General features: G+C 44.3%; 2 protein-coding genes across 7 annotated transcripts in view; one reads left to right on the forward strand and one right to left on the reverse strand.

Moving 5' to 3' along the window:
* atp8a1 (ATPase phospholipid transporting 8A1) overlaps positions 1–9,982 on the reverse strand; it is a 72,255-nt gene extending 62,273 nt beyond the window's left edge. For all 6 annotated transcript variants that reach the window (XR_008695895.1, XM_029165551.3, XM_029165554.3 and 3 more), the window contains exon 1: positions 9,606–9,982. Coding sequence is in view for 5 of the 6 variants with exons in the window: in XM_029165551.3 (XP_029021384.1) it covers positions 9,606–9,654 (49 nt within the window). In the remaining variant the exon portion in view is untranslated. The remainder of the gene's footprint in view (positions 1–9,605) is intronic.
* Positions 9,983–16,123: 6,141 nt separating this feature from the next.
* On the forward strand, positions 16,124–19,074 carry grxcr1a (glutaredoxin and cysteine rich domain containing 1 a). Its single transcript, XM_029165323.3, has 4 exons — positions 16,124–16,706; positions 17,194–17,433; positions 17,517–17,582; positions 18,543–19,074. Exons 1-4 carry the CDS (start codon positions 16,302–16,304, stop codon positions 18,720–18,722), a joined length of 891 nt encoding a protein of 296 aa, XP_029021156.1. The 5' UTR covers positions 16,124–16,301; the 3' UTR covers positions 18,723–19,074.
* Positions 19,075–20,155: the final 1,081 nt, after the last annotated feature.

Consider the following 20,155-nt stretch of genomic DNA (forward strand, 5'->3'; position numbering starts at 1 on the left):
AAAAATAAATGGTCCCCTGTAGTGGTCACCGGGGGGAACACGGGTTGGCTATCCCAAGCCTGTTACACAAGAAGTCAGATAAACATAGGTGCTTTATTGGATTAGTGCGGTGGCAAAACGGTACGTGGATCAAGGCCGCAGCAGGAGATTAAAGGGCAGTGTCCACCTTTTAGAAACATCTCTGAAATATCTGTTATATTGTGATGTACTATTACCATAAATGGTAAATAAGGAGCCCTAGTGACCATAATACAAATACTTTGGGTTTATTAACACATGGAAAAAAGGTTCAATCTGTATCTTTACAGCACATTAAAGGTGTTTTCAGATCATTCAAGGAATTACAGAAATGTAATCTCTAACATACACTATGTTAGTACAGTATGTGCCTTTTCCATGTTACTGTAGTTCCTGTCATGTTGCTGCTGTACAATAACTCAAAGGCTACACACCACCACATAATTTCTCCAAAATCTCTCAGACACGAATGAACTTCCCATTGAGCAGCACTAAAGTAATACTCAAACCACCTGAAGGGTCATTTACATGTCAGTAATAATTATTACTGTACGTGTCTCAGATTTCAGGAAAAGACACAGCAAGGGACAAAAGTAATCAAGCATTTAGTGTCCAAAATGACAAACGGGGGCTGGCATGGCTACAGAACAGCGTAAGGCCCGTGTGAAATAGCAGGCCAGGAGAGACGGCTGAGCAGCCGTGATTGATGCTGTGTCTCTGTGATCTGAATGAGCCCTCGCAGCAGGAGCCTGTGTGCCGAGGTAGGCCAGGTGCTGCAATGCACCAGTTGCAGGTGCTACTGCTTAACTTACTGTCGACTTTGGGCGCACTCATTTTACAAGCTTTCACACAAGATGTTGTGTGAAACACTTCAGTAAGAGCCACAGACATTAGTTATGACGGATTGAGTTGAACAAATACAAAATGCAAAATTGCATAAAAATGCAAAATCAAATGTAATTGCTTCAGGGTGTAATACAGCACATATTTTCTGCTAAGATTTGTTACCAAACAAACTGAGAAGCCATCTATGCTATACTGTACCACCCCTGACTATGTGACAGTGCATTAGACAAAAACTAAACACAACAGCACTGTTGAAGAAAACATCAACAAATATTGTCTTTGTTTATTGTACACATTATGACAAATGATTCTACTTCATGTTCAGAGGTACAGTACAAAGATAGAGTCAAAGTCATGGCCTGGGATTGTACAGTGTTATTATTACATCCGTATCCATATCCATATCAACATCGTCTGCAGTAGATTTACAGGAATATTCTTCTCAGAGTTTTGTCAGCACCCTGTTCATTTCCTCAGTATCTCACACTGTGTGGATGACGTACTCAGCCCCCGTCAAAGATGTCTCAGTGGAAACCGCTCTTAATATTCTCTGGTGGACACTGCGCATTTTCTGTGAACTAATTTCATTAACAGCAAGCGTGTCACAGCTCAGCTACCCTGAGACCAAAAATGGCAAACTGGGCAAATATTCACTGTGAACATAATTCTTAATCTGTGTTAGGCTTCATAACAACATATTTCAGCTATTATTGGATTTAGCCCATGATAACTGCCAATTTAAGACGCATGGACAAAGAATAGAGAAGAGAGGGACAAAGAGCCAAATAAAGCTCAGTAAGAGTAGAGAGCAAAGGCACACAGCTCTGGAGGGGAAGCCTCGAGAGGAAGGATCAATGCCACCAATTTGGATGCAGGCCAGATGTCAGGATTATTGCTTGTGTCAGCCAACAGACAGACGGGTGGAACAATAGTCACAAGGAGACACGTATTTTGGAGAGGATGCCCAGTGGGAAAAACTGGACCCAGCATGGTTTGGCATTGGCCAAAGCAGGTCTTCCCCCGTCAGCTGGGTGTTGTAGATCACAGAGACAAAACCATTCAGTATGAAAGTCCCTTCTGTAACATACACATTGTTTTGTTTTTCACCAACGTTAGCCCACAGCCAGAATAATCTGTCAATAACTGCTAAAAGTAATAACAACACTGTGTCATGTCCTGGGTAATGTATTGGCTCAGGTCAAGTATTAAGTGATGTGGGTGGAAAATCACTACTGCCATGACCGTCAGCAAAGGCAACATAACTAACAGCAACAAAGAACAAGAGCAACACGAGCAACACCTCCAACTCAAAGTGGCACACAAAGTGTGCCATATACCATTTACCAGTAGCTTTAAATCTCTATATATAGTTGGGGTTTATAATCCTGGCTTTTACTGCCTGACCTTAAAACACATTTTAATCAGAAATGATAAAAGATTGCGTCACATGCTGTATGTTGAATTTTACTGTCCTTAGTCAGCACTTACTGTGCTTGTGACTGCAGAGTGATGACTCTGTTGCCTCTATGACTAAGAAGGGTCAAGAGGGAAAATCACTCAGTCCTTGCAGCTGTAAAATAGGAATTTCCTTATTTCATTCTTTCTCTTCTTGCGAGGACAAAGTAGACTCAAAATGGAACAAGTATCTCAGAACAGCAAGACAAAACATAACGTGTAGTGCGTACTACTACTACTGGTAGAGTGTACCATTCATAATACACTGTCCTAATGTATCATTTTTATCTGATCATCACTTAAAAAACAGACCGTTCTGCATTTACTCTAAATAAATATTTCAGTAGTCATGGCAGACACTAACCATTCATGGGAATCAAATTCTCTGCTCAAACTCTCCCCAATCACAAACCATTTGTGAATGAAGTCCTGGAGGGTGGGGGCTGGGGGGAAATAGTTAGAGTCTCGGGCTATGCAACAGAAGCATCTGTAAGTCGCTTATCGGCTCACAATGCTGTAACCAGCACTCACAACGACAACAGGGCATCTGCAGATTTAATTCCCCACCCTTCTCATCTCCATCTGGCCGCCCATAGGCTCAGACGAGCTACAGGGGACGAACAGTCCAGGGACAGCAGTCAGCTCGGACTTGCTGTGACATCACATGAGGATTGGCCTGACGTAGCTTAGTGGGGGATCTGGAAGGACAGAAACCTTTCCAATGTGTGCGACTTCATGAATGAAGAGAGGGAAAGGCCTCTGAGTGAAACAGGGCACGGCATGTGAATGACATTCACTAGTGTTGCGTCATGGTTGTGTCTGCCCTCAAACTGCTTGTCTTCTTTCTATCATAACTATAAAGTAGTACAACCACTTCTACTGAGTCCACCCCTTCAGCTACGCAAAGTACATGCATTGTACAAAAATTGAAGTTTGATCAGTGCTTTTGAGGATCAATTATTATTCATTTTTTTATTACATTCTCATTTAACTGAAGGACGGAATCTCCATGGCACCTATTGTAATAAGAAAAAATTGTGCCTTTGTGCTTTTTCTTATCCAACACAGTCATTATGTGCTGGTTAGGTGCAACACTGAACATTCTTACGCAAACAACTAATCTCTTGTGCCCTGTCGTAGATTAAGTTTAAACATCTGATGTTCCATTTGACTGACTAATAGTTTATAATATGTATTCGTCTTTTACACCCTGGCCTCTGGCTCCATCCTATCTGACTCCCCACCAGACCCGAGGCTGTAAAACCGAATGCATCTTGTCCTCGAAGCTTGGTGTTCCTTCCTTTGGATAACAAGACATGATGATGCAGACTCACTCACAGTGAGATAAGGTGGCACAAACAATTCTATTGCTGCAGAGACACATTCCACCAGAGCCAGAGAAAGGGGTTAAAAGGCAGAAGCAACTTGAGGATCGTGGGCTCTTTGAATCACACCTTCATGGTGTGTGCACTGATCTCCCCAGCTGGTTTTGGGTTTGTTGATGTGCACGATCAACACCCATGTTTTTGATTTGCTTTCCCCATTATTTTTATTTTCCTTTATTTTTTTATAACAAATCACACAAAAGACAATTCTCTCATCTGCATCTTTATGGGAAATTTCCACCACTGTTTAATTTCCACCACACCTACAGTAACTTGTTTTTGGTCAGGTTACAGTTGCAAGGGTGGCATTTCCTGTTTAACAGGTCCATTTGGATCTTTGACTGCAATACTGCTTAATTAGCTTAACCTACTGTAAAAAAAACCTTTCCTCTTGCAGAAATCAGGTGACAGGAAACCGTTTAAGAACTATGTACTTTTATGACAGAGGACATACCTTAAGGGAACACGGTAGATGAAGAAGCTCACATTCTGTTTTGATTAAAAAAACATTAATCTTTTACAAATAAAAGAAAGATACACAACACATTTGCTTGTATTTCAAGCCCCTATATAGAGTTAGTGGAGGTTCACAACTTCAAAAGATTTGGTCCTTTTACGTTATACAAATATTACACTTTTATCTATTGCTTAGGAGTCAGTGTGCAGGTCAAGGTGGGTGGTTCTGTGTTTCGCTCGATTTATGTGATGAAAGGAGATCTAAATCCACAAAACTATAATGCAGTGAGCCCTACAAATTTTAACATATCACAACATTTGCATGTATGTGCAATCTGCACATGTATTGGCTGGAAACTAAGCAGCTGACAAGGTTAAAACACTTACAATAAAGGCAAGACACCCACACTAAAATCCATCCCACTGTACATTTTCTAAAAATAGCTGTAATATCCAAATGGCTGAGCAATGACAATTAATCCATCCCACTGTTTCACTGATGCTCAATGACCTGATGTGTTAGCTAAACCGGCAAAACAGGAACCTCCATCACACTGACCTGAGTAACACGTGTGCACAACACATACATATCATTCCTTTAGATAGACAGAAAGAACAAACAAACATCGTCTTTGTCTGCAGTTGATTTAGGCCTCAATCTTGGACGACATTAATGTACTGAGGCAGTCTATTAATAGAAATATCAATTGTACTACAGCTTTTATTGCTAGAGTGCAGACACTGATAAAAGCAAGAAATGCATTATTATGGTAGCACAGCCATCCAAACAGCTTTTCTCAGACATCATAGAATAACTAATTTGGCGATCTGTAGGTTGTAAAGAAGTGGAACAGCGCAGCAACTTAGATTACACTACACGCTTTGCACCAGCTTTGACTGCTCCTCAGTGATTACACTGATCTGATTGGTGCTCTGCGTTAGCCTCAGATCAACAATGTGCCTTTACTGTATAGATACAAAGCAAATGCAAAGAAATGATCTTGACAGGGATATATTACATGGTACCATGCAGCTGAACATCAGTCTCACTGTGGCTTTGTGGAATATAAAGGCTGGACTAGAACAGGTCATATTTGAGTTCTTGGGGTCAAGGACAGCAAGAGTTTCATCTTCCAACCATTGATGGTGTTGCCTTCCTGTGGAACGCCTGCTGACACCTCTCCATCTGACCTTGTCATCCCTTTGTGACACGATCACATTGACTATCTTTTGGCACATGCCGCCCTAATGCACTTTCCTGCTGTTCACGGATGTGTGCATCGCCCAGGGGAACACAACCGTGCCACAAGCAGCACTTCTGCACACGGGCACAAACATCGTAATTGCAGACACAGGTCCTTCTTTCGTATCTAACACTGCCTCGATTTGACAGTTAAGAGTCGATGACAACTAAGTTAACTTATATGTTCCTAGCTGACTGCTAAGCTGATGAGTACTCAGTAGAAGATTAATGCCCCTACGAGAGGAAACAATAAGTTGATTAATCGAACAGTTAGACAACATAAGTGTTAACTGCAGCCCTAAATAGGACAGTGTAGTTCCCCAGGGCACTGCCTGCAATGCTCTCACACTACATCTCATGGGTCTTGCTCGTCTTAAGTCAATATAACAAATTGCATGTGCAAGTAATATACACGTTTGGTGCCTCGCATTAGAGGATCTGTAGATGCATTGTCTCTCGAGGCAGTCTCTGCGTAGACACATGCAGTTTCACATCTACTCCTCACAATGACCTGCCACGTCCACTGCTTTGTTTGAAGAAACACATATTAGACTGGCTGCAGGTTAGTAATGGCTAAACATCATCTAGAAAATAATAGAGGAAAAGAGATCCCATGCCAGCACATAGATTAGAGGGGCCCAAGGGGACTTGAGATGACACACCAGTGGACCCAGACAGGGGATTTAGTGGCATGTTGGGCTTTTGTGCCACATTATTATCAGCCAGTGATCCGCCAGGCACATGGGCTGCTTTCGATCCCTTCAGAAGGGTGTAGTCTATCCCCCTCCAGACTCCCTCCCCATGCTGCTAGCACTATTCAGACAGACTAAAGCTTAGCTGGTGTTGTAGAAATGCAACGGGGGGAGCATCCTGCTTTACTTACACATTACATTAATCCTTAGAATGACAGGTAGATATGCTTTAAAAAAGCAGACTACATTTTGCTTTCACAGCTAGTGTTGGAAGAGCATCCACTGTCACAAGAATCAGCTGACATAAAAACTGAATTTTATTTTATATGGATCTATTCGAAGAGAGGTTCGCCTGCCTATTTTCACATATACAGAGATGGGAACTGGTCTGTCTGCAGATAAGCTCGAGAGCAACAATACAACCAATTGTCATCTACGTAGCCTTGTGCCTCCTGTCAAACATCTTTCCCATCTAGACAGTAGGGCAGGTGTTACACGCCTTCCTGCCTATCATGGAAATTTCTATCGGAAAGATCAACTGCTAAAGGTGATTGTCTATCACGACACCATCGCGAAAACCCGCTGATAGATTGACGTCACCTGAACCCCTAGTGTCCCAGATAAGATTATTTTGGCAACACACACAGGCTGGCAGTGATGTCGGATGTTTCCACAGCACAGTGAAGAAGAGTGACAAGGAGCGGGGTGGCACGTGGTGGGCAGGAGCGAGGAGTGTGCAGCATAGAGAGCTGACGGACAGCCCGCTGATGGATTAGGTGGTAAGCCTGGCAGAGGGCTGCCCTTTCTAGATGGAAGCCTGCCTGATGCACTGTGGTGATTAAAAAATAAAACTAAAGGGTAGGGAGTGTGCTCATGCTCTCATAAAAGCAGCCAAGAGAAATGTTGCAGAACAGACGAGTGACCAAGCAAGCAGCTATGGAGCCACGAGGCTGGAAGTCTTTGCGCTGGAGCAGCAGCATAGGTCATCTACCTGGCAGAGCACAGGAGGCGACTAAACGGCCAACTCAGAAAGATGCTTGCAAAGAAAACATGATACGGTTTTCACTGAAGCAGGGGCATGATACGCTCAGTGCAATGGGTCGCTTACTCTCTGTAACATAAAAAGGTAGAGTGTGGTTGTTGGGGGTTGGGGTGACAGTAATAGCTGCTGCATAATTTATGTGTTCACTCTTGTGACTGCAGCAGCCGCACGGTCAACAGTTTTCTATGGAATCTATATTGGTATTTAATTATTTAGGTTCATACCAGAGGGATGCATAGGCCTTCAGTACAACCATGCTAGGATTTATGTTGTGGTCCTCAGGATGACAAATTGATTCACAATAACCAGCTTTTAGGTGGCATTTTAAGACCAAGCCACAAAACTGCCACCAAACAGATGTACCCTGCTGACACTATTCATGTAAATAAGAATTTGGAAAATTCAATTAAGGAGCACAGAAATCAATGTCAGAATGGTGGATGCTTAACATCCATAGAATCTGGACAAATCTGATAAAATAATGGCAATATTGACAATAAGATTTGCTGCAGTTTGTGACCTGTCTACATTCTGGATTTGGTGTTTACTATACGATAAAAGATAAATCCCTAGAATCGTAATTAAATGCTGACAACACCAAATGTTACAACTGTTTGACTACATACTGAGCAGACAAACCTGATATTTTTTTCAATTATAGAAAGAGGAAACACAAGCTTATCATTCAACTCACATGTCACAAGATGCAGAACCGGCAAAAGATTTTCACATTTAATTGACAGCTAGCGAATTGACAGAATTTGCACGACTGTAATTAACAAATGGACCAATAGTTTGTTACCAGTTGGAGTTCTGATATTGCTTCACTACTGCCAAGAGACCTGTAAGTAGCTCAGCTGTAGCTCAGCTCAACAACTCAAGTCCTATTGACTGATTTTATTTTTGTGCTCCTCTGCAGCAGCCTGCAGCCACTTCTTCATGTTCACAAATACTGAATTTTTAAATCAAGTTGCATGCCTCTTTAAAAATGCATTATTCCCTGCAGTACTGAGAACCAAAATGACGAACAGTTCCTCTATCAAATGTGTCAACAGTTTATGTCTCATAGAGGGAAGTTACCACAACACTATCTGTTAGTCAAAAGTCACCTAAAGCATAATTTGACAGCTTCATTAACTGATATTGATATAAAGTATATCTGTTTAATTTATGTGCATCTCTACGTTAATGAAATAGGTCACTCAGAGGTACATAAAATACAAATGCAAGTACATTTTTAATTCACTTAAAAACACACGGTTGCTTTAGTTGCCAAAAGAGCAATAACTGCAATTAAGATATTACTGAGCACACATTTATAATCAAGCCAAAGCCTTTCCCACATCTAACCACTGCAGTGCCATTGCCTCTAACGTGAAGAAGCCCTGAAACTGCAGTGGGAATTATAAACATTACTGATCTCTGTAGCTTATTTTTGCTCCATTTAACAGAGGTCAAAGGTCAGGGAGAGCCACAAAACGTAAAGAGGCCGTTAAGAAGAAAGACTGTTCACCTGCAGTCAGTTATAAACCTATCCTGTACGTGTTCTTCTCAATAAACAAACACACCTATTGCTATAGGGCAGCTTTTGAAGCCTTAAAGTAAACAGACGCCTTATAAGTAATGAAATGACTTAGGTAATCGGTATTTATCCACATACTATTCCCTTAGCATCCATCATTGAGATGCAGTGGAAAGTTACTGGTGCAGTGGAGGAGTGAGGGTACCAGCCAAATGACAATGGCTGTATTATCAGACCCACGCTGCTGTGGATGCCACTTGGTGTCATCTCAAGTCTTGTTGTTGTTAGAGGGTGGAACACGACTACATAGTAGACTGAAATTCAATGCTGCCTTTAATTTACATGATTATTTCCTTTTTCTGCTGCACCCACAAAGAGGCAAACACTGTCAGGTTACTCCCAACTACATATGACTGATTCTCATCTCCAACATACTCCTTCACTACCGGCCGCTGTCACTGAGCATCGGTGTGTACAGCGGTCCTGGACGCCCAATGAAACCTCTGTAGTGGGCCGGACCGGGTCGGGGTTGAGCGGGCTGTCCCGGCCTGGACGGGCGCCAGGTTTGCTGGGTCAAGTGCACCCTAGGATAGTTTCTTCTCAAGATGCTGTGCGCACACACACACACACACACACACACACACACACACACACACACACACACACACACGAGAAAGCTTGTGTCTGGGGAAACCCCAGTGTTTAAATGTAAAATGTGCAAATAACAGCACACTGCTGTGTTTCTATTTGTTGTGACTGATCAGAATAAGTTTCGAGATATCTCTCGCTGATGTACAAAACTCTCGAGCGCTGTCCTGACCCCCCAAATGTAGCTAGCAAACCCCTGCACTTCTAGGGCGCTACCGGCCTCGCTACAAGAGAACAGCCGCAGAATAATAAACGTCAAAGATTTGCCTTAAAGCCAAGCAACCGTGTCGTTACGTACCCTCCGCCCTGGTACGAAGATCCGACATCGTCCTCTGGACGGGCGGCATCTCTACGCGCGCGGCCGTTCGACGGCACCTGTCAACCGTCGGCTACTTCGGCTCCCCGTCGCCGCTGCTTCTCCTCGGCCGTCAAACAATTTCACAAGAGCGGCTCAGACGCAGCGGGCGGTCGTCCCTCACGCGGACCGGACCCCTGCGCGCTTATAGACAATTATGACAGCGATGGGCGGGATACGAGGAGCCTTGGCTTCCCGGCGAAGACGGAACCATGTCCAGGTGCCCACGGCTTCATGGACCCCCCCTCCCCAGCGCACCGGTTCACACGGCGGATTAGGAAGCCGACACGCGACGTCAGAGTAGTGGAGCGCGCGCGGACTTACCATTAAGTGAGGAGAGGGGGAACGAGCGGCTTCACGTTATGGACTGTACCATGTTCAGCGTGTGAGGGAGGGGACGACTGAGCAACGCGTTAGAGCATTTTACCACACCGGGGAAAAATAATAATAAAACTGCATGTTTCGACTTCACACAACTACAATGTATTGTTTCTTATAGCTATAGGATATAGCATATAGTATTATTCGTAAATTCCTGCCTAAGAAACAATTTGTTCTTGTCCAACGTCCCCCCCCCTTTGCAGTCGGTCCAGTTCAGAGACGACAACAATAGTACTGGCCTGGGTGCGATGGGCTTTATCGCAGAAAATCTTTGTTTTGAAGTGAAATAGTTATTCGTGTAGTTGTTGCAGTGTCAGCAAATATCAGCTGCCACCAGCCAGCGAACTCGCGTATATCAACATGTGCTCGTTTGATAGAATACTAATAAATGTACAGAGAGAAAAGACCACCAAGGACCCAAATAGCTACACGTGGGACCTTGGTGGTCTTTTCTCTCTGTGACATGTACATTTATTCAGCCATAAACTGCTATGTCATTTTTATTTTATTAATACCAGCAGAAAAGAGCAGCGTAGCATCACTTGTCAGCAGATTAATAAAGTTTTTTGAACCCTGATTCTTGAATTTTTACCATATTCTCAGCAATTTAACTGTAAATGGAATTAAAACTTTACTAAGGCAAACATGTGGACATTTGATACTATTTATATTAGGCCATCGTATTTAATAAGGTATCCTACAACAAAAATATAATAAGATCATTATATTATAAAAAATAATAATTTCACAAGTCCAGGTTGCTTCAACAGGAGGAACTTAGATACGTTTAAGTCTGTAATTACATAGTTTCACCCAAAACTAAACCACAGCACACGCACAAACACAAAACAACCTTTTCATTTACAGAGAAAAGAAACTGAAACTGCAGCAGGGACCATATATTTTATACTGCCTTATTTTTTCTGGGTAATAAAGTCTAGTTCCTTTTCAGAACAACCAGTCAATCAGTTTAAATTATTCCACCAGACCTTTGTTCCTCATAAAGAGACAGTACAACAACGATATATTTCAGTAATCCCACTGAGAGCACAGGGATTCAGCGGTGCTGCAGAGGGATGGATGAGCGTTCACCACACTTTGACAGGCAAATTGGCTTCACTCCATCACACCTGCTTTCTCCTCACCTGCTCTCCACTCTGTCAATTTATTCTACCTTAGAATATTTTGTTTGCCAACACAGAAACCAAAGAGAAAAACAGGCCACAACAGGGGTCTCTTGCTGCTATTGCTTGGCCATGGCACTTACAGCTTATCAAAGTGTGTTCTCGTTCTCACTGCAGCTGAAATGCAAATGACACCCGAGACAGCATTTGCGCAGCAGCAGCACCACTGCAGTTGCCTGAGAGAACTGCAGTGGTGCCGACACACCACAGTCATCTAATGTGTTTGTTGCATGGGCAGAAATCCTTCCTGCTTCTGTTTATATTTACAGGGGCAGTCTTTTGTTGTTGCTGCCAAGCTGCTAGCACAGCTCCGGCATCAGGCAAGCTTCAAATCACAGCCGGCGTGGAGGTTTCCTCCACACTTTGATCAACATTTCTTGCAAAAATTAAAATGTATTTACAGATTTAAGGATTAGGGGGAAATTAGATTATGCTTCCCCTGCTGAGGAAATTAAACTGTCCGTATGCCGGATTGTGTATGAGCACTGTAGTATTATTCTCACCAGCCAAGAAAAGCAAAAACCAAACCCAGAAAGATCTTTTTACTCATGAACTCCCAAGTTACCGCATTCCAAAAATAAGAAACCAACACCTGAACATCTCTGCCTCCTCCTGCGCCTGCCTGCCAGAGACTCATCTTTCCTGAACATATCCTGTCTTTCCCCCACTCCACCTAATTCAACATCAGCTCGCCACTACGGGGATTTGGCTCTGTAGCTCCTGCGGTTGCTAAGCAACAGTGACAAGAAGCCTGCCTCTTCGACTGTGTGTGTGTGTGTGTGTGTGCACACTGGGTTTTGTGTTTTATTGCATCTCCATTCCAAACAATGATGCATTCAAAGAGCCACATTTCTGTTGTTATCAAGCTGTGTTCATTTCAAACAGTATTTTTTTGAAATGAGACTATTTTGTTTTACCAGATTGACCCGAGAATCCCCTTTCCCAGCTCCATTGTTCTGTGATACAGTATTTCATTGGCAATGCTCGCTGATGGTGCCAGTGCAACACAAGCTGTTATTACAGTTTATGTTTCTCTACTATCATCACATCTGTGAAAAAATAGGCTGTATCCTGTGACACCGGCGTCACTGTGGGCTCTTATGGGATTTCCCAGGAAGAGTGAGTCAAGTCTCATGAGTCCAAAGAATTTGGACAGATAATTAGCTATTCTGTTTTTTTACAAACACCCATTTGCTTCCCTGACCCAGTTTTCACAGCATCAGTCTCCCCACAGAACCAAGAGTGTACTATATCTACAGTCCAGTATTTATATATGTTGAGAAGGCTCAGTGTTTGAGAATAGGCTTTTTCTGCAGCAATAAGCTTTAATAGCTAATTGAATTGTGTAGTTTTAAAAATGGCATGTAGAACTTCAAAATGATTTCAAAAAAAGTCTGGACATACCCATGCTGCACAATAGAAAGGATTGTGAAGCTGTTTTTACCCTCATTTCAGCCATTTGTGCCACTTCCAGTCCCTTGATCGCTCCTGTCCTCTCACACAGTTTCATTTCTGGGTCATTGTGTGTCTAAAGCTAGAGTCATCTAAAGTTTCTGTTCTCTGTTTAGATGCAAGCCTTGATTATCAAACTGCTTTTAAAGTCACTTCACAGCATCTGACGGACTCGTGTGGCTATATCTGGCTCCGCTTCCCTGAACCACACTCCATACAGACTTGTTAGGGTTTGATTGTTTCAAGACTCCCTACAGTATGAACCCATGTGAATGAGATACTATACATGCAAACAGCTTGTGCAGTACATATTTCATTGTTCATTAAACTCCTGAAGCCTGTATAAACAACAATGCCAATGGTTTTTGACACATTATTTACATTATTACAAGGTTGAATAACCTGCCTATAAAACGATGGTGCCTGCTGTCTGGAAGCCCTTTGTCTCTGCAGGAAACCTCTCTGAACCACTTCTATACTGCTTAGAGTGAAATACAGGAAAGGAGGTAATGCAGCTCAAACCCTGCAACAGCTTTACTGGACCTCGTCCCACGTGTTTTTCAAAGGGTGTCCGGTTCACTTCAGAAGATAAAGTACTGGCTACTTCCCCTTCTGGTTTTGTTTCCTTGGCTTTGGGAACTGCTTTGTTGAAGCAGCTATGAAATGTCCCATAGGTCACCTCAAGGGTTCATTGCTTTCATTGTATTACAGTAATTTAGTTAAGGATTTTATTTTCATCACAACACTTATGAAAGATAAATTAAAAATAAAGATTCCATAAGACAGTTCATATTTTTGGGATAAATGTGTTTACCCAACCAGCAGAAACCCCACTGAAGTTCGGTTTGTAAATCTTTAGATGGAAAATTGAATTTCTGTCGTGTCAGGATTCTCTAATGTGTCTCGTGCTCGCTTCACGTGTCATTGGCTTTAAAATAAATCATGGCTTCTGCTGCGAAGACTGATCAAACCAGAGCCATCGGGCCTGCGGCTGCATCCGTCATCCCCTGCCTACAGCGCCTCAGGGAGAGACGTGCAATGTGACATCAGCTGTAGTTGAACCGCGCTCTGCCCCCTTGTGGATGTTGGTCTTTAGTCAGAGGAGGGGAGGTGGCGTGATCGCCAACACATCACAAATGGTGAGTCATGGTGGAGTCAATGCCATAAACCCTCTTCACAATGGCTGATCATACACCCAACAGAGAAGCTGATTGTGAACAGAAATCAACAAAAGGAAATATTCAGGTGGATCAAATGGAATACTTCTAAGTTGAAGATCTTACATGACAAGTCTTGGGGTGTGTTATTGCAGCGACGTTAGAATATACTGCAACTCACTTCCCCTTCAATGGCAGGTTAGGCTACATTAGCTCTGCTGGTGAGAAGGGCTGAGAGATAGTTAATAGATAATCTCACTGGCCTCACATCAGAAAAGATAAAACAGCTGACTGCACAGTAGATAGGAATGGTTCTGTTCTGCCTTTCAGATTGATCAACACTGTGAGCCCATTTTCAGGCTTCTCATATCATATAAAATATATTAAAATTGAGTTAGTGCGCTCAGTTGGCAGACTGAGTAACATAAGCAGCTTTATGCAGATACTGGCAGCTGGTGTCAGTCAGGATGTAATATATTATACATTATTAATTTTTTATGTGATGATGAATGGTGTGTGCTTGTTTGGATCATAGTTTTGTTTCAGACGGTTGAGATGAATGCAGCGCATGCAGTAGGTGTGTTTTCCTTACTGCAGTGATTTGAAATGTACAAAAGGCCCATTCTGAGGATTTGGCCGTGCTACCTTTAGCGTGCACAGCTGCTGACTTTGTGTTCCCAAACGTAGCTTTTCTGCTTCAGTGGGACTGCGTGCGGTGTGATCAGATTTTAAAGAAACACCGTTGAGCGGTGCGTTTTGAGTGGGCGTCCCTTCTTTTCACAGTGCACAGTACAATCATGCAAGCGCAGCACACGCCACTGCCAGTGTTGTCAAGTTTCTCTGCTGATCTGCAGGTGGTGGTAATGTGCCAAGAAACCAGACTCATATGGAGTAAATCTACCGGATTCGAAACAATGTAAAAGCAGCACTGCACCAATGCATGTAACACAACTAATAAAGAGTTACACAAACTTCATACAATAAAATGCAAGAAAAGATCCTTAGTTGACCAGGAACCCAGAGGCCCGAGCAAACTATCAAGCAGCTCATTAAGTACAGTGTTAAATCCCAGGTAAAGACACAAAATAAATATTTAAACTAAGACACTCACTGAGAAAACACATTCAATCACACTGTTTCTCTATGAGTGTAGAAAGCCAGTAATGGCTTCTTAAGCTGGAATAGCGCACACTGCAGGTACTTTAGAGGCCATTCTGTAAGTGCTGTTGTGAGCGCCTTCCAATAAAAGACACTTTAAAGAAGAGTTTAGAACCGACGCAACCTCGGGACGCCACTACATCTTCGTTTGGCGCGTTCCCAGATGGATTTTTGTGACACTGACAGGCGGTGACGCGCTGTGTGGGTGTGAGTGTGTTGCTCTTACCTCTGGGGCCAAGGTGCCGCTCTCAAACAGAGTGGTGCTGTCACCACTATAAGCTGATGCGTAATATCTCCAGGGAGCTGCCTCATCACACACACACACACACACACACACACACACACACACACACACACACACACACACACACACACACACACACACACACACACACACACGGGCCGAGGTGTCTCTGCGGACATGCTGCTATATTGCGTCTCCGTGACACATTATCTGGTCTGCTCCTCTTCTGCTCCACGGAGACACCCAGCGAACACCTGCTTTGGGTGTAACAGAGTCAAAGACTATCCACTTACTGGACGTCATGCATTTATGTGTGTTAATGATGTCAGAGAATTTACTTCATGGTCGAAAAGTTTAGAAATAGGAAACAAATTGTGTAAACAGTGTGACCTGCCTTTGCCCTCTTATCCATTCAAATCATGCTCATTCTGACACTGATGATGCTCAAAGGCATTTCTGCAGACTAACGGTGAAAAGTGAAAGTCCAGGTACTGCTAATTTTGCAGTGTGCATCTTCTGAGAACCTTGAATGTTGAACAGATGGAGCAATGACACATTTGAGCTTCAGTGGCGTTAATCCACAAGGGACCTCGAACCGCTGTACCAAATTTCCCAGCAATCTGTCTAATAATAGTTGAGCAGCGTGAACGTGGCTGCTGGCGTGAAGAGGGGAAGGTGTTTTGGTCACGTTCTTCAACGAAAAATTTAAAGCTCAACTAAATCTGTAGCTGATGCGTCTTCTTTAAAGTGTTGACATTAGATCATGAAAAGTCTTGCATTGAAAACCGTAAACTGCGATGAATAATGGAGAGACAACTCTCGTTTCACCCGCTCCGTTGCCATGGCAGGAGCGCATGCATTATTTACTGGCAGTGTGACTCCGCTGTAAGGCAGCTTACGTGTTCCCAGTCGCTTTTAGATCAGTTCAAACATTGGGGATTAGACGTGCCAGTAATCCATGGCAAACAAAGCAGCGTGTCTGAGCCGCGCGGTGACCTCCGCATGAGAAGCGGGACGCGGCGCTGCACTGCTGTGGACCATGTAACGCGGCAGCGGACCTGCGATGGAGGGCACCGCCACCATGGCCGGACAGGAGAAGCCGCAGAAGCGGGTGAGGTTCCGCGTGGCCTCCGGGAACAGCGGGCGGGTGCTGAAGGAGATGTTCAAGGACGAGGGGCCCTCGGACTCCCTGGACTCAGACTGCACCAGCAGCTCGGACGCGGAGCGGGCCAGCACCCCCTCCACCAGCGGGGAGCCCCAGGGACCCCTCTACGGCCGCCTGGGCCCCGAGCCGGACGACAGCGGGAGCGAGCCCGACGACCTGCTCATGTTCGCCGGCGCCACCAAGGACTGGCTGTTCACCACCAAGAGGGTCAACATCCTCAGCAAGAACGGCACCGTGAGGGGCGTCAAGCACAAAGTCAGCGCCGGCCAGACGCTCTTCGAAAACCTCCCCGCTTCAAACGTTGTGAGTGTTGCTGGCTGGTGTTTGCTGGTTTTACTGTGAGAGTCGGTCGTGAGCCGCTTGGCAGATTTCGGACTTGTTCCTGTCCTTGAAGTCTAGTTACTGGTCGGAGCCGCGTGCAGGTGAGAACGGAGGGCGAGATCGCAGAGCAATTAAAGATTGATGATGCATTTCATTAAGTGTTCCAGGAGAAACTAATCACGTTAATGAATTCTCAGCACTGTGTTTACTAGTATCCTTGCATGAAGGCGTGTGTGACAGTCTGAGGCCTGAAGGTCACATCCAAGGAAATTTGTCTGCAAAGTCGTGTTAGGTGAAGACATAACGTCACTGCAGATTAGATAAAGCTCCACGTCACCATTAATTAAGGTTATATTACCCTAAAAACAGGCTGATGCAGTTTTAACCTCGGTTCCAACTCCCTAACCCATATTTGTACCCAGCTTGAAAAGTCTTTAATAAATGACCACATCTTTGTAACCTCTTGCAGATGGGGTTTTCCCTTGAGTTCGGGACCATAGTGATCTACACCACCAGCTTCCGTGTCGTCAGGACGACCTTCGAACGCTGCGAGCTGGTCAGGAAGATTTTCCAGAACCACCGGGTGAAGTTCGTGGAGAAGAACATCGCGCTGGACTGCGAGTACGGGAAGGAGCTGGAGGAGCGGTGCAAACGCGTCGGAGAACCTCCGTCGCTACCAGTGGTGTTCGTGGACGGACACTACCTTGGGGTCGGTTCATATTGTTGCCCATTAAATCAGCAGAAGAAAAACATTAATTAAATAGTTTTGTCAATTACTTGTATTTTTTGTAGGGCGCTGAGAAAATACTCGGCATGAACGAATCAGGGGAGCTTCAAGATCTTCTGACAAGAATTGAGGCAAGTTGTTTTATTTTGAAATCACTGTACGAGCGTCGAGGAGCGGTCACTGGCACAACCACTGGCCTTTCCTCAGGCCCCAGACTATAATTTGGAAGTCAGAACCAACTGAAGTCTATTGTAAGTGAACACAAAGCAGTGTGACATTTACATCAGGCTTCTGTACGACTGCAGGCTGTTGGACGGTTCAGTGTGCGGCCCTGAAAGGTCAGCAGCGTGGCTCCACTCCGTGTCTGCGTCTGAAGAGTGGAGCTCCGCTTCAGACGCGAAGCTGTGTCGGTTCAAAGTGAACATGTCTAATGTGAACAAAGTGGTTCATCCTATTTAATAATCATGAACTGTTGCTAAGTATTTGGAATAATTCACTCAAAAGCCCTGGAATCAGAAGATCTTTTCCCAAAGTCTGAGACACGGTTAGTGTCAGAAATTCCCTACATTGACTGGGAATTACAATTCATAGAATTCACAAACGCGTTTCTGGCTCGGTTGCTCCTGAAGAGGCCGCACCATCAAAGTGTGGGCAGCCTGTGAATGGCGGGTCCATGAGGCGATTCATTAAGATACAAGATACAACACAGTCTCTACTGGCAGAACGGCTCCTGCTACAACACTCGACACTGAATGTGGCCCAGATTTCGCTGGATCAGGCGTCGTTCACTAATCTCAAGCAAATGTGGAAAAGGTGTGAGCCATTGGTGACAGTGGCTAAGAGCCGGCACATTAATTAATGCTGGGATGTCCTTGGATTAACTCTCTCAGAGCTCCAGAGACCCCCACTCCTGCAGATGCCTGAGCTTTCCGCTCTTTCTTATCATTATTTCAAGCCGAGCAGCTTCGTATTATAGCACACAGACACGTGGGTGGTTTGAACCTTTTCATGTATTTATGATGTCAAGCTTTTTCTAACCATTAACCGATGGCACCAAACTAAAACCTACTCGTGCCCTGTCATCTCTCCAGAGGGTGCAGCATCCCCAAACGTGCCAGACCTGTGGGGGCTTCGCCTTCATCCCGTGCCCAATGTGCCATGGCAGCAAGATGTCTGTGTTTCGCAACTGCTTCACGGATTCCTTCAAAGCCCTCAAGTGCACTTCCTGCAACGAGAACGGCCTGCAGCCCTGCGTGAGCTGCAGCCAGTGAAGATGTCTAGTGCCTGACCCCCACATCCTTGCTTCCTTCTCTGGGACCCGACACAGGACCCCCACCTGGCAGTTCATAGGAAACGCAGCAGGACTCTTCTTCCATGGCCATTGCTCAAAGTGGAGTTTATAATAAAATCCATCAATTTCTGCATATTACACTGCTGCTATGTCGAATCTGTGATGAGGCTCTGGGTTGGTCCCAGTTCTCTTCTGGTAAGCGTGAGCTTGTTAGTTAATTAGTGAAGATGCTCCTTAATTAACGACAGCCTCATTACTAATCCCATATCAGACAGAGTTAAGAGCGTTGGACTCCGAGGGCAAAGAAATAGAGTCAAGGAGTCTGCAACAACAACAATTTGAAACTAAAATAGGAAATATTTGACAAACACACTTCAGGTTTTTTATTTGTTGTTTATTATTAGACATGCAAGCATATTCCATACACGGCCGCAGTCCCAGTTTGTGCTGGTTGTTTGTCTTCTTGGCACAGAACTATGAATCTAATTATCTCAAGAGCATTTAGCAAATGATTTTTAAAGCCTAGTCAGTCACGTCATGTGGCCACTGAAAACCTGAACTGTCTCAAAACACCATGATGGACTCGTACAAAAAATAAAATGTCACATTTGAGAGATCATCTCCAAATTCAGTCTGACACAACAGATCGATTATCAAATCAACAGAATAATCATTAGCGAAGCCATTAATGGACAAACTGTTATAAAATGTCCGCAAACACCTTAAAGCCCTGCTCGTTATTTATTTTTCTGAAATGTGATGCTGCCTGGCTCAGATGTAACGCCAATACACGAGCGGCACAGTCTGGGTTCAATAATGTATTGACTGCTGAAGGATTTAGGTCAGCGCTGAATAACTCAACCGGAGCAGAACTTCCTACGTCGCCGTGTTCCCTCGACCATTAACCACCAAACTCAGACTGCGAGCAAAAAGCCAGGCACTTGTAAACCTCGCCGGTTTGTGCTCTGCACAGATGATGTCATTTGCTGGCTGTCGTCCAGGGGGGTCAGGGGAACGCAGCCCAGCTCTCTATGCTGTCATAGCCCTGTACAATGCTGCTTGAACATGATTAGACAAGGCAGCACCGTAAAGAGGCTAAAAGCGTAGAGCAGAGTGATGGTGATCCGCCATGAAGCCTCCGTCCATCCACTGCCTGGCTCGTTGTAGAGGCGCCCTCACCTGGGAGTCAAACAGCAACCAAATCGCCTGTTTAGAGAAAGGAAGAAAAGACGGGAACCAGACAGACACAAAAAAAAGGTCAACGAGCTTTGGTTTGGTACGCGGCCAATGGGAGGTGGTCACGCCGCGGCACAACATCTCGTTTCTCTAATTCAATTCCGCAATGAAGAATAATGGGGTTTGGCTTTTGAGAACCAGGGGCTGGCGGTGATGGAGAGGAGCTCGCGTGAACTG

This window comes from Betta splendens, chromosome 10 (genome assembly GCF_900634795.4).
Source record: "Betta splendens chromosome 10, fBetSpl5.4, whole genome shotgun sequence".
NCBI lineage: Eukaryota > Metazoa > Chordata > Actinopteri > Anabantiformes > Osphronemidae > Betta > Betta splendens.

What these genes read in the sequence shown, in the direction of transcription:
- grxcr1a (XM_029165323.3), top strand. Translation starts at nt 16,302, where the DNA reads ATGGAGGGCACCGCCACCATGGCCGGACAGGAGAAGCCGCAGAAGCGG. An exon ending in TGGACGGACACTACCTTGGG is followed by an intron (nt 17,434 to 17,516) that starts GTCGGTTCATAT and finishes TATTTTTTGTAG; the next exon opens with GGCGCTGAGAAAATACTCGG. An exon ending in ATCTTCTGACAAGAATTGAG is followed by an intron (nt 17,583 to 18,542) that starts GCAAGTTGTTTT and finishes TCATCTCTCCAG; the next exon opens with AGGGTGCAGCATCCCCAAAC.